The sequence below is a fragment of the Schistocerca gregaria genome, chromosome 9 (genome assembly GCF_023897955.1).
Source record: "Schistocerca gregaria isolate iqSchGreg1 chromosome 9, iqSchGreg1.2, whole genome shotgun sequence".
NCBI classification, from domain to species: Eukaryota; Metazoa; Arthropoda; class Insecta; order Orthoptera; family Acrididae; genus Schistocerca; species Schistocerca gregaria.
In genome coordinates this window covers 157,111,461-157,126,794 of record NC_064928.1, presented here as the reverse complement: position 1 = coordinate 157,126,794, position 15,334 = coordinate 157,111,461, and the positions used below count along the sequence as shown (strand labels likewise).

At 39.3% G+C, this 15,334-nt stretch overlaps 1 protein-coding gene across 7 annotated transcripts in view; it reads left to right on the top strand.

Moving 5' to 3' along the window:
* The window catches only part of LOC126292280 (pyruvate carboxylase, mitochondrial), a 358,087-nt gene that overhangs the window by 312,670 nt on the left and 30,083 nt on the right, over positions 1-15,334 (top strand). For 6 of the 7 annotated variants that reach the window (XM_049986190.1, XM_049986187.1, XM_049986191.1 and 3 more), the window contains 2 exons: positions 1,301-1,354; positions 13,018-13,399. In XM_049986190.1, coding sequence (XP_049842147.1) covers positions 1,301-1,354; positions 13,018-13,399 — 436 coding nt within the window. The remainder of the gene's footprint in view (positions 1-1,300; positions 1,355-13,017; positions 13,400-15,334) is intronic. The other variant, XM_049986193.1, reaches the window with a different exon arrangement.

The following is a 15,334-nucleotide window of genomic DNA, read 5'->3' as shown; positions in this document are numbered from 1 at the left end:
CATTCTGATGCCGATTAAACAAATCAATGGTGAAACACACAGCTCTTCTTTGTATCTCCAATAATCATCTTACCTTTAGTGTTCCAGTCTAATGAATGGTCTAAGAATCTATCAACAGATGATTTTATCATCTACCTCCTCTGTGGTGGAATTATACTATCACAAGATCTTTTTCCCATGAAACTGTCAGATATTTGTCTTTTGTAAAACTAGTTTTACATTTTCATTTCATGTATTGCTCTGGATGCACACCTTAGATATTATGGAAGTTGTCAGTCTCCTGTGGTTGATTTGCAATTATATGATCAATAACAGTCTTTTAAGATAGTCTTAGGATATGCTGAAAACTGCTGTCACCTCTCACAGCTTAAAGATATGAAGTCTTCAGTTGCAAAGCTTGTTAGACATATCATAAAACTCATATTTTGCTTTCAATAAAAAATTTCTGGGTTTGTGACCGCATTGTCAATGTATATAAAACTACCAACTTTCGGTCCCTGTTGCAAGGTACCTAGTTCAGGGTGTTTTGTTTACTGTCGGTAGTTTTATAAACATTGACAATGCAGTTACAAACCCAGAAAATTTTTTTTGCATATGACAGTGGCTGCGAAAGCCCACATTCATATTTTGCTCATTAAATATCAGCGAGGAATAGTTCAGATGTAGTTCCAGAAAAATGTTTGTTATGGAAAGTTAACAAAGTAATTTATTTAAGAAATATTGCATATTGCAGTTTCTTTGTAGAAACACATCTGGTCTGAATGGCACAACATCTAAGATCATTCAGAATTCTGGCATAGTAATCTATTCTTTTTAAATTGTTGTTTTTTTCCATCCTGGACTTTCTATTTTTTGAGTTTCCAAGTTATGGTTTCTTGAAACGATAGTTGGACTTTATGGACTCCCTGTATTTAGATTTATACTAATGTTTATGGCACAGTGTGCCTGGTGTATGTTACCTGCACTGATATAGTCCTTGAGGTAAATCATTCAGATTTACAGACTTCAACATGAGAGATATTTACTGGTTTTGTTGGAGACTGGTTTCTGCAGGTCAGTACAAACTAATTTAGCGTGCCTGTTCTCAAATATTTGCTGTCAGTCTCAGCAGAAGAGCTGCGTGTGTATTATGCATGGTGGTACTTGGTTCCTTCTATATCGTTTTTCTTTTAGGGTGCATGTAGTCTACCTTTCAATTATTTTGCTGAGGTTTTTGGTATTTTTATTTATATATGTTTTATGTTTTGTGTTTGTGTTTCTTTCTGCACTACTGCCCCTACGCTGCAACTTGAAATTTCAGATTTTTCGGCGCAGCCACGGGTAACGGACAATGAATCGGAACCGGAATATCCAGGTTAGTGTATCTCACATCTGCTTTTCCTATCTTCTTTACTACTACCTCCATCTAAGTAATGTGGCTATGTAATATCTCAGCTTGTCACTATTGTAAGTTGCTCACTCTTTCATCTTAATTGTTGAAAAGATAATGTTTTTGGCCAAGTTGCTGTAAAATGGTGTTGAATTGAGGAAAACCTCAATTTATTTTGAGCACTCCAAACGAAAGGAGCGGAATAAAAATTGAATTCAGCCAACACCAGTCATATACAGTTGATGTTCTTAAGACTTATTTAATCTCACCCTTTATCTATGATAGTGATGTAGACTGAAGCAACAAATTAAAATCTGTACCAGCACCGGGATTTGAACCAGTCTCCTGCTTACCAGGCAGATGCACTAGCCATTACGCCACACTGGCAGTGCAGTTATTACAGCTGCACAGAATACCCAAGTATGCTCCCACACCAATACAAATTCCAACTAGCGCCCAAGTTCATTGCTGTTCCCCTTCTAAACTTGTCAGTAGTAGTGCCGAGGCTCTCCAGTATTGAAGTAGCATCGTGACAATGAGTGAAATGGTTACCCTTACCTGTACCTCAGGTGTAGGTGATACATTAATCAAATACAGTGTGGAGTATGGCTAGTGCATCTGTCTAATAGACCCAGCTGCAAATCCCGGTGCTACTACAAATTTTAATTCACTGCATCATTACCCAAGCAAACATTGTTTAGCTATTAGGGAACATTAATCAACATTACTGCTTTTCGTATGAAGTTTTTAAATAGGACCTTATATCTTTTTAATCTGGTGGCACACTTCTTCTCTTCAAGACCTCAAAAGTTCCTTTCATGTAAGTGTGATGTAAACACAAAATTAACTTTGACTCTCCTGCACTAGCACACAAGTGCAAGTATCCAGGGTAATGTAACTCATATACTTGCTGGAGTTGACAGTAAACCATGGAAAAAACTTTCTCTCTGTTGAAGGCTAGCATTTCTACCTTCTCTTTGGTGGTGTACATTGTAATTACAGTGTTTCAGCTGAAGAGGGTTCACTGAATGACTGATCGGCATTTTCCTTGTGTTTCCATTTGTTTACTATCAACTCTAGTAAGTGGACAAGTTAAGTGACCCCAGGAATTTTCTGTGTGTGTTAGTAGTATAGGACAGGAGAGGAATTCAGTTGTGTTTTACATTTTTAATATCATGTTTGCATACATGGGCTGTTCAAAAAGTAAGGTGACATTTCAAATTGCACAGGCAGCATACATGCAATTATCAATGCACCGCCCCCCCCCCCCCCTCTCTCTCTCTCTCTCTCTCTCTCTCTCTCTCTCTCTCTCTCTCTCTCTCTCTCTCTCTCTCTCTCTCTCTGTCTTTCAGAAACTTCCACATGGGAAAAATATATTAAAAACAAAGATTCCAAGACTTACCAAGTGGGGAAAGTGCCGGCAGACAGACAAAATGAACAAAACACACAAACACACACACAGAATTACTAGCTTTCGCAACCGATGGTTGCTTCTTCAGGAAGGAGAGGGAAAGACGAAAGGATGTGGGTTTTAAGGGAGAGGGTAAGGAGTCATTCCAATCCCGGAAGCGGAAAGACTTCCCTTAGGGGGAAAAAAAGGACAGGTGTACACTCGCGCGCACGCACACACGCACATATCCATCCGCACATACACAGACACAAGCAGACCTGTGTCAGTGAAGTTTGTTCCAAAACGCTTCAATTTTGATCAGAAGATCTGTCGCATCAGCATTGCTAAAGAGCTCTTGAATGTCATCAGTGGTGATCCTGATTTGCTCAAAAGGGTCATAACTGGTGACAAAACATGGGTTTATGCTTATGACATCAAAACCAAAGCCCAGTCATCCCAATAGAAGTATCCTGAAGAGCCAATACCGAAAAAAGCACGCCAAGTTCGATCAAAAGTCAGTTTTACTCACTGCCCCCCCCCCCCCCTGCTCCCCCACCTCCTCCCCCAGTTACTTTGGCGTAGTGCATCATGAATTTTTGCGTCAATGTCATACGGTCAATAAGGATATGCAAAAAAAGTCCGGAATTGTGGAAAAACAGTTCATGGCTTTTGCATTAAGGCAATGCACCTGCTCATTCATCATTACTTGTGAGAAATTTTTTGGCCAAAAACATGACAATCTTGCTCCAAGCACCGTGTTCACTGGATTTGGTCTGCTGTGACTTTTTCCTGTTCCCAAAACTGAATAGACCTATGAAGGGACGGAGATTTTCAATGATTGAGGAAATAAAAAGTGCTTTGGAGGTATACTCAAGGTGCTTGTGAGAAGTGCTTAAAGGATCGGAAGAAGTATTGGCACAAGTGTGTTGTATCTGAGGGGGATTACTTTTAAGGAAACGACATGAATATTGATGAATAAATAAATATTTTTTCGTTCAAATATAGTCATATTACTTTTTGAACACACCTTGTAAATGGCACAGCATGATTATTTTTTGAAAATGTTTTGAGAAGTGGGAGTGGATTAGTGAAGGGGGAAATATACAGGATGGTATTTAAATACCAAACAAATTTATAAAAAAGGCAGTCATTCTGGTTAATGTCCTAATGTGTGATGAGAATTATATTCTTCTACCATCATGTACAGATAGTCATTTGATTACAGTACAAGAGACTCATAAAATGTATAATCACTTGTAATAAAATCACAAAACATAATTGCTGCCCAGCACTTTACATTCAGGAAAAATATCACTACTGCCAATTGCAATGTGCCATGAGTGTGGATTTTGATTTATCTTACCTTATTCCTCTTGGTTAACTGTTGTTTTGGATGCAGCAAGGTAGGACTACTTCTCCCTTTTTCACAATGTATGCTGGAGGGAGTGAAATATAACATCATCTACGCCTCTTCAATAATTGTTCTGACACTTTTTATGTATTGTATTATCCGAACCTGTTTACAGTGTCCACCAGATAACTTATGATTCAGTCATAATATGCACCTCAGAAACACTGTAAATGTTGCTTTTACATTCAGGGTGAAGAATGACAGTTCAGAATAACAAATCAGTTCATAATTCCTTTGTTTAAATATCAGTACAGCTATTGTTGTGTTTTCCTGTATTTATTCTTGGGTTGACACCCTTCTACAGTGTAGGCTACCGATACATGGAGCTTCTACAGATATTGGCAAAAGTTTTTGTCACACCTTTACTTAGCAATTCACACTACAGAAAACAAAAATTGGTCCTGAGGCAAGTGTGTATATTTGTTTACAACTTCCTGTGCGCTCTCTCTCTCTCTCTCTCTCTCTCTCTCTCTCCTCTCTCTCTCTCTCTCTCTCTCTCTCTCTGTGTGTGTGTGTGTGTGTGTGTGTGTGTGTGTGTGTGTGTGTGTGTGTGTGTGTGTGTGTTTGAGAGAGAGAGAGAGAGAGAGAGAGAGAGAGAGAGAGAGCACAGCTGAGCAACATCACAGTTTGGCATGCCATTGATGAAATCTCTTCTATGGAGATTTTGCATAAGTTATGCAGAGTATGTGGTCATCCTCAATGACCAAACCCAGTTCATTTTAATTGATCGCACATGTTTGATAGGGTTCATGTCCAGGGAAAAGGCAGGCCACTCTGTAATGGTGATCCTAGCATGCTGAAGGAACATGTTCATGAGAACAGCATGCTGGGCATGGAAGTTACCATTCATCAAGGCAAAATTGTCAGAAAATGTTGGTTGCATGGTCCCACTATTGGTTACAGAATCTCATCCTTATACAGTAGAGCAGTGAGATTGCCCTCAAAAACCATGAGAGGCCCTGTCTAATGCCGCACCGGAACATCACTCCTCCACCACCACCACCACAAGCAGCAGCACCACCACCACCACCACTTTACTGCATGTGTGAGGGCACAGTGTAATAATATTTCTATATTGCCAGAGTGTCTGAAGACTTTCCGTGATTATCAGGGTACAACCAAATCAAAGTTAGATCCATTAACAACATATGACGCCAATCCTGGGATGTCCATTCTGTAAGAAACACAACTACACGACGTAACAGAGTGACGTGGAACTTCTGTGAACTTTTGTTGATGAGTATAGGTCACGCACCAGCAGATATCTCACAAAGTTATTGCCATTGCAGTCCCAACTTGAAGACATACATCGTCCCTTAGCCTGGTTCTTCATACAAAAAAAAAAAATCCAGACAACAGCTGTACTCTCTCTTGAGACACATACACTGTTCACAGCTGTAATACTTGCCTTGTTGCGTTAGCCGTACAACATAGGGTTATAACTCTTTATGAGTAGATTACAACAGGGTTTTAAATTTGGATAATAATTATAGGAAATACTGAAAATCAGACTTTTGTTGCTCCTGCAAGTTGTTAGATAGGCAACCTGCAGTTAGTAATTGGGTGACTGTTTTAGGCATTTAGTAATATAGATACTACAGATGTTAAAAATAGTTCTTTTAGTTCAGCTTCTTTGTGGAGCCAACATAAAGTGCAATATTAGAAATAGTTCATTCATGTATATAATATTTAGCAATCTAATTAGTAACTATGTAGCATTTTAGTATTATGTTGGAATAAATATGATCAAATATCTCTCTTGATTGTGCCTGGGCTTTTGTTACAACCATTGTGGGATATTTGTTGTTCTCTCATTCTTACGTCATTTGGGATATGTTTTATACTTATGGTTGTGGGAGAACTCTTCACTCTCTATACCTTAGTCAGATATCAACAGTTTTGCTGTGGATAACAATATCTGGATTCAATGGGGTTTGCATCACTGTACACTTTTACTTATGTATCTGAGATGAAATATGCACACCACCACTTGTAAATCAATTATCTGTTTAGTAACTAGATAACTTTATTTTTGTGCTGTGTTATCTTGGAAATTATATTTAAATTCTTTGATAAAGTAGTGCCGCTAACTTTTTGTCTTGTGGTAGAATTTTCGTGAAGCCAGAAGATAATTCTTAATTTAATGCTGGCCAAAAATACACTAACATGTAACTTGCCCATCAATGAATCAACTAACTGAAAAAAATTCTATTTTGTGATTGAGAGTGTGTGCATTTTAGCAAATACAATTAATTTGTGTTTCAAACTAATGCCATCACTATCACAGTAATGCAAAAACATTATTGACCTTTTGTGTTCAAACTTGCATGACGTGGCTAGGTATATTTGCCCAAAATGTTCTCATGCCTTAGCAAATAGATTTTCTGCCCTCCCCTCCTCTTCTACCCATATACAACCTATAATACAATGACAGGTGTGTGTGACCAGATATATATTGTAATATTTCAACAAGGGTATGTCATTTAGACATGTCAGACTTAAGTGTCTTTCACATTTGTGCCTGACAGTAACAGCTATAAAACCAAAGTTGTGATAGTGTGAAATGAATGAATATTAACCCCATGACATTGCATTTAAATACCTTACTGATTCCTTTGAAATCATATTTAGTAGTGGTCTTCAGTGTGCTTAGTGCTGGATACTGGTGAGTGTCTTCCCCTATATACTGTCTGTTTCAGTTATTAGTGGCTACTGATGTCACATATCTGGGATGTCATTGGACAGTTTGAAAGCTGCTTGCTATTAAGGGTGACAGTGTATGATAGGCTTATTGCCCATGGTGCTCTGGTAGGAGGTTAGTATGTAACTCCCAAAGCAACATTTCATGTAAGTGGATGTAACAGATACATACAAAGAGTTAAGAGGTGCAGTGATACAGAAACTCTTCCCGTTGCTCACTTTTATTATGCGAGAGTCATCGGCGACCATGTAGGCAATATTCTGTTATGGAGGAATTAAACCTATATTGCATTGTGGTGTTCAGATCTGAAATCTATTGAGGCTCATGAAGGATCCTATAGACTTTGTTCACGCTGCAGGCGTCTACGAACTTGAAAGTGAATGCAGTGAAGTTTGTTTCATGAAATTGGGAGACCCATTAGCATTCACATTTCAGAGCTTGAATGTTACATACAACTGGGGCAGAGCAAAAAGATCAGCTGTAGTTGGACACCACCAGGAAGGTGGCCATTATGACAGTTTAAAGAACCTGGAGTGCACACTTGGCAGCCATAGACGCAGCAGCGTGAAATGAGGGGGGGGGGGGGGGGGGTTATCAAAATAATTAAACACTCTAACAGCATGAACAGAGAGAGTGGCTACAACTAACCTACAGCCTGCCTACCAACGATTCCAGCAGAAGCAGACAAGATGTGTTCGCCAGCCAACAGCACCACTTGACCCTGGATTAAAAGGATAAACAGTGGCTACTAGATAACAGCTGTTTCGCTTCACTGAAGAAAAATACGAGGGTGGTTTGAAACATTCTCTGAATGGAATAGAAAAAAGTACTTAAATCACAGAAACTTTTTTAGTTTTCAATGTAGTCTCGTTGTAGATTAATGCACTTGGTCCAACAATGTTCCAGTGCCTTGATCCCCTCTGAGTTACCTCCGTGCCTGCAAAATAGTCGTCAACTCGAGCTATCAGTTCTTAGTTTGGAATGAATCTTCGTCCACGAAGAAAAATTTTCCGTTTTGGGAAGAGATGGAAGTCTGACAGAGCCATACGAGGTGAATAAGGCGAGTGTGGCAACAATTCATACCGTAGTTCGCGTAATTTTGCCATGGCGACGGCACCCATCTTACAGATAATTTTTTCATTTCGAATTCTTCAGGTATAATGTGATATGCTCTTAGATGACATCTGGCAAGCGAGAGCAATTTCACGCACTTTCAATCGGCGATCCTCCACGTCCATTTTGTGCACTTTCGCAATAATTTTTTGTCTGAGGTCTCCCCACCAAATTTAATTCATTTGTCCACTTGGCAACAGTGGAATATAGAGGAGCAGAGTCCGCAAGTATATCATGTATATTCTGGAAATCGGCGTGAATGTCCTTTGCTTTTATTCCTTTCTTTACGAAGTACATAATCACAGCTCGAATCTTGACCTTACAACGTAGCCACATCACCGCCACAGTTGTGTTTCAAGACACCACAGCTCTCTTCCAAGAGCACTGACATGGCGTGTGTTTACAGTTAACAGTCCAATGAATATCACGTGAACAACTCATTGCACTAGCGCTGATATCTCTAGGTGATTCCAAGGCCTTTTCAAACCACCCTCGTACTTCCACTGGGTACCAGCTGCTGATTTCCTGTTGCACCCCAGAGTAGCACAGGCAGTAGCCATGCCTCAACCATAACCCCCCCTCCCCTCCCCCCAATCTTCAAATTGTCCAGTGATGTCCCAGCTGTGTGTCATCAGTAGCCAGCAGATAACTGAACTAGACAGCATGGAGGGGGAAGACATTCACCAGTATCCAGCAGTTAACTGCCTTGAAGAGAACTGCTGCAAACTCAGTTGAAACATCAGCAGTGTACCTGCTTTAATGCTTAGTGGTGATGTAATTTAATACTCAAAATTATTTTATTCAAAATGACAGTGGCCCTGTAACCCTATGAACATGTATTCTTTGGAGGAAGAATGGTAAAAAATTCCCTTGAAAAAAATTCAGGACCTGTATTTATCCATTCTGGTATGTCTGGAAGCTGTTTTAAATGATAAATTTTCTTACACTGTATTAGATGTGGTAATATAATGTGTTTTTGGTGTTTCCATATTTTTGTCTATATCCTATGATGAAATTATATATAATTTTTTTGGTTTGTGATTCCGACAGCCTTCCTTTCCCTGAAAAATCTTCACAACAATGAAAAATCCTGCAGTATGCAATGAACCAAACATAGTATGAAAACACAGAGTAATACAACAACCCATAGAAGAAATACGTAAACAGTTAAGTTTTTGCCATTGCTGTAGGAACAGCTCAGCAAAGCACCACAGTGTCGCACTTCCATTGCATTCACTGAACTCGTACCCGAGGTGCCTATTGTCAAACTTTTCCTCAGCAACCCTGCCCGTAGTACTGCTGTGTGTCATTGTTAATGTACAACTAACATAACAGGAAAAACAAACCTGAAAGAGAACCATCCAGTGTTGATGTTAAACATCCCTTTCTCTCAACACATACATATGTACAGAAATAAATGAGGTATTGGTAGGAAGGTCTTTAAACTGGCTTCTGACATTATATTGCACCAAAGCTTACTATATGTGGAAGATTGTAACATAAGAGACTTTTAACTACCACAGGTAAAAGGGCGTCGTGGTTGACAAGCATTATACCTATATTTTATGTAGCTAACTTACTAATCACGAAACGGAAACCCCTTTGTCTTATTACAAGTACCATTTTATTTGTTTTCAAGAACTCATTAACTGGATAATTTGTATACAGCATTGTTGTAGATAATAACTGTGGCCAATGTGGTAGTCCACCATCTCTTCCTGTTGTACAAACTGACTTTTCTAAACTAATATACATTCCGAAATAACAAACATGTTTGTCATTGTCACCTCGAATTGTGATTTACCTAGTGCCACTATGGTCTTAAAGTGCTTACATAAAGTACGAAGTGCAATTAAAATCTCAGAATACAGTTAGAGAGACCTTAGTTACATGCCAGGTAAGAAGCGAACACTATGTTCTAAACTATATATTCATGTTCATATAAACATTTGTATTTTATATTCGTATTTCTCATTAAACTTCGCTTCTGCCTCAGGAAATATAAATATTAAGATTGAAAGTTAGAAATTATAAGCATTTGATGACAGTCGTATACCATCATGAGCACTAAATTACACTTATTTGTTTTATTTATTTATTTATTTATTTTATATTTTTGCTCATTAATTATTGACACTGGGAAAGCTACTGTAATACCACAGATAAACTTAAACATCATCTGATCCAAGCATATTTTTTCAGTCGACAAGGAGACAATTGCCTATCAAGATTGAATTTTCTATCACTATAAATAAAGTAGTAAAGGAGTTTTGCTATTTGGGGAGCAAAATAACTGATGATGGTCGAAGTAGAGAGGATATAAAATGTAGACTGGCAATGGCAAGGAAAGCGTTTCTGGAGAAGAAAAATTTGTTAACATCGAGTATAGATTTAAATGTCAGGAAGTCGTTTCTGAAAGTATTTGTATGGAGTGTAGCCATGTATGGAAGTGAAACATGGATGATAAATAGGTTAGACAAGAAGAGAATAGAAACTTTCGAAATGTGGTGTTACAGAAGAATGCTGAACATTAGATGGGTAGATCACAGAACTAATGAGGAGATATTAAATAGAATTGGGGAGAAGAGGAGCTTGTGGCACAACTGGACTAAAAGAAGGGATCTGTTGGTAGGATATATTCTGAGGCATCAAGGGATCACCAATTTAGTACTGGAGGGCAGTGTGGAGGGTAAAAATTGTAGAGGGAGACCAAGAGTGGATGCACGAAACAATTTCAGAAGGGTGTAGGTTGCAGTAGGTACTGGGAGATGAAGCAGCTTGCACAGGATAGAGTAGCATGGAGAGCTGTATCAAACCAATCTCTGGACTGAAGACCACAACAACAACAACAACACTATAAACAAGTCACAAGGACAAAAGCTTCAAAGAGTAGGACTGTATTTACCAAATCCCACCTTTACACTCGGGCAATTGTATGTTGCCTTCTCAAAGGTAATTAAATCAACTGTTATTTTTGTATCCTTAAAAAATAAAAAGTAAAAAAAAGAAAACCAAAAAGTACATCAATATTACATTCTTACATCAGATACCCTTTACACAGAAGCATTATAAAGCTTTGTAAAGAATTTTGTTCAAAATTATGGGCATGAAAATGTACAGGCTGCTTGGAAATTCCCGCTACAAAATTACAGGACTTGCAGAGGGGAGTTAACATGCAATATTGTGAATTGGAACCCATGTCCAGACGTGTACCATTTCCTTACTACAACCATTTGAAAACATGATGGTAACGCGTCCACTTTTACAAGTAATTGGTTAGACATAACCCAGTACATCACTTGTTAAACAATTCCACTAATTAATAGCTGAAGGAGTTGCTCCTGTATGTGTTGACAAGTTCTTTTCAGCACAGTAAAGCACAGCCTCTTCCAATTTGGGTGTACTGCATCTTCTAGGAGCACCACACTCACGCCTGCTGACAGTGAGGGTACCCTTTCTCAAAGCTGTCGTGTAATTGTGGCGAAATGGGTATGCCATGGAATTGGACATTGTGCAGAACTATCTTGATAAAGGCAATAAGCGCATTTACTGCGAGCTTTGCCATTCAGATGGATCATGTTGGTGTATTCTGCAAACGTGTACTCAACTTTGTTGGTCTAATGCTCATAGACAGGTGAGTGAGGCTCAAACAAGGTCGGAGAGATAGGATAGTCGTCAAATGACATCAGCCAATCCAATGTAACCAACCTCCATAAATTTATGATAATTATTTCAGTGTTCTTGCATGTTTGATAATGTTTTCTCTTCATTCCCACAACTACCGTTATCCCAGTGACTACACTTGTTCCAAATATGTCTTTATTTAGAACTGTAAAAGTGGAAAAATTTCACACAGGGTCCTCTGGTGCGGGGTTAAATGCAAGAGTAAAGTTGATGTTACTGATGTGTGAATGATCTGAACAAATTTATTTCCAAACTAGACACACAGCATGTACTGCTAACATATGCACCATTGTACAAATGTAAATGGTGGTAGAAAATCAGATGAAATGCAGTTACTCTGTAATGAACTGCCAGAAACTACACGTCCCTTGTACTAAAATCCTCAGAAAATATCTCTGAAGAGCCTCTGAAATTTTGTCAGATTTCAGGTTATCCCAGTATTGCTGACTAGCCGCATTGCCTGGTGTTCCCCAGGGTGTTGAATATCAGTCACACGTGTTGTTACATTTTGTGATAAGTACAGTTATCATAGAGGGAGACAAAGAGATGAATACACTAAGCAGATTCAGAAGGATGTAGGTTACAGTAGGTACTGGGAGATGAAGAAGCTTGCACAGGATAGAGTAGCATGGAGAGCTGCATCAAACCAGTCTCAGGACTGAAAACAACAACAACAACAACTGTATCTTATCGTGTTTCTGGAGAATTTGTGTTATATTGTGTTATATGTTACATTGTTTCAGCTCAGTTTCCCCTTTTTCAAATACAGCTGTGTTTGAGTACGACTCGAACTGTTTGGAGTGTTAATGTTACATTTCAGGAAGTCTTGGATTCTGTTTGATATTTTGATTGGCCTGTGATCTAGACACTTGTGTTGGTAGTGCATTGACAACTTGCTTCAGCATTTGTATGAAATTGTGGATTTTAATAATAAAAATAACTGTGAAATGTGGACTAAAATATCTTGTAAGGTATGTGTCATGTGTAGCAATGACAAAAAATCAATAAATAAGTCTGCAATCGTGTTTGTCAAATTCTTGAGCTTTCACTTATCTTGTGACCTAGTGATGTCTGATGGTACTATCTCCAAGACCAGTATTGCCACTGTAACAACCTTTCCCCTTTGTATATATTACATACATATATGTTTAAAGTCAGATTACAAAATCTTAAGTAGACCGTTATCTTCTTCTTGTCTTGAAGGTAAAGTGTGCAGACTTTCATCAAGATTGGAATAAAACTATAGATTTGTATGAATTACAGACACACTCGTCTTTGTACATATAGATAAATGTTTGAATTTACAGTTTAATACATCATTTCTGAACATTTTGCTTTTCTGCATACAGAACTGGCACCTCCGCCAGGTCTTCGTGACATTCTGAAGAAAGAAGGACCGGAGGGTTTTGCCAAGCACGTCCGTCAGCACAAGGGGCTCCTGCTCATGGACACAACATTCCGTGATGCCCACCAGTCCCTGCTGGCGACTCGTGTCCGGTCACACGACTTGCTGCGCATCTCTCCGTATGTGGCCCACCGTTTCTCTCCGCTTTTTGCGACTGAGAACTGGGGCGGGGCTACCTTTGACGTGGCGCTCCGCTTCCTGCACGAGTGCCCCTGGGAGAGGTTACAGGACATGAGAGCTGCCATGCCTAACATACCTTTCCAAATGTTACTGCGAGGTGCCAATGCAGTTGGGTACACCAACTATCCAGACAATGTTGTGTACAAGTAAGTTACAGAATGTAATTTGATAGTACTTCATAGTAATTAAGTGAACCCTCCAAGCCAATAGTTCCTGTGCTTATGCCAAAACTACTGTACTTTACACTGCCAGTGGTAGAGGGATGTGACATTGTATTTAAACTGGTACTTTACAGGTCTCATTTGTCCAAAGATAATATCTTCAGGATTTGTGAACAGTAAACCTTAATAATGTTTCAAATATAAGTTACAACCTAAAATGAACTTCTAGTTCAGTAACTATAAAATGCTCTTCAAACGAATTCTACACTACAGTGTCTTCCTGTGAGCTTTCAGCAGTTCTGTTCTTCCAAAGCTGTTTCACAGAGGAAGACTGCACTGTAGTTCCTTCTCTAGATTGTCGCACAGATGACAAGATGGTAGATAACAAAATAGACAACAGAGGGATAGAAAAAAAATTAAAATCGCTTAAGAGGAAAGGCCGCTGGACCTGATGGGATACCAGTTCGATTTTACACAGAGTACGCGAAGGAACTTGCCCCCCTTCTTGCAGTGGTGTACCGTAGGTCTCTAGAAGAGCGTAGTGTTCCAAAGGATTGGAAAAGGGCACAGGTCATCCCCGTTTTGAAGAAGGGACGTCGAACAGATGTGCAGAACTATAGACCTATATCTCTAACGTTGATCAGTTGTAGAATTTTGGAACACGTATTATGTTTGAGTATAATGTCTTTTCTGGAGACTAGAAATCTACTCTGTAGGAATCAGCATTGGTTTCGAAAAAGACGGTCGTGTGAAACCCAGCTCGCGCTATTCGTCCATGAGACTCAGAGGGCCTTAGACACGGGTTCACAGGTAAATTCCGTGTTTCTTGACTTCCGCAAGGCGTTAGATACGGTTCCCCACAGTCGTTTAATGAACAAAGTAAGAGCATATGGACTATCAGACCAATTGTGTGATTGGATTGAGGAGTTCCCAGATAACAGAACGCAGCATGTCATTCTCAATGGAGAGAAGTCTTCCGAAGTAAGAGTGATTTCAGGTGTGCCGCAGGGGAGTCATTGGACCGTTGCTATTCACAATATACATAAATGGCCTGGTGGATGACATCGGATGTTCACTGAGGCTTTTTGCAAATGATGATGTGGTGTATTGAGAGGTTGTAACAATGGAAAATTGTACTGAAATGCAGGAGGATCTGCAGCGAATTGACGCATGGTGCACGGAATGGCAATTGAATCTCAATGTAGACAAGTGTAATGTGCTGCGAATACGTAGAAAGATAGATCCCTTATCATTTAGCTACAAAATAGCAGGTCAGCAACTGGAAGCAGTTAATTCCATAAATTATCTGGGAGTACGCATTAGTAGTGATTTAAAATGGAATGATCATATAAAGTTGATCGTCGGTAAAGCAGATGCCAGACTGAGATTCATTGGAAGAATCCTAAGGAAATGCAATCTGAAAACAAAGGAAGTAGGTTACAGTACACTTGTTCGCCCACTGCTTGAATACTGCTCAGCATTGTGGGATCCGTACCAGATAGTTGATAGAAGAGATAGAGAAGATCCAACAGAGAGCAGCGCGCTCCGTTACAGGATCATTTAGTAATCGCAAAAGCGTTACGGAGGTGATAAACTTCAGTGGAAGACTCTGCAGGAGAGACGCTCAGTAGCTCGGTATGAGCTTTTGTTGAAGTTTCGAGAACATTCCTTCACCGAAGAGTCAAGCAGTATATTGCTCCCTCCTACATATATCTCGCGAAGAGACCATGAGGATAAAATCAGAGTATAGCAGAGCCCACACAGAATCATACTTTCTTTCCACGAACAATACGAGACTGGAATAGAAGGGAGAACCAATAGAAGTACTCAGGGTACCCTCCGCCACACACCGTCAGGCGGCTTGCGGAGTATAGATGCAGATGTAGATGTAGATGTAGATAAGTGGTGTGAAGAAAAAAC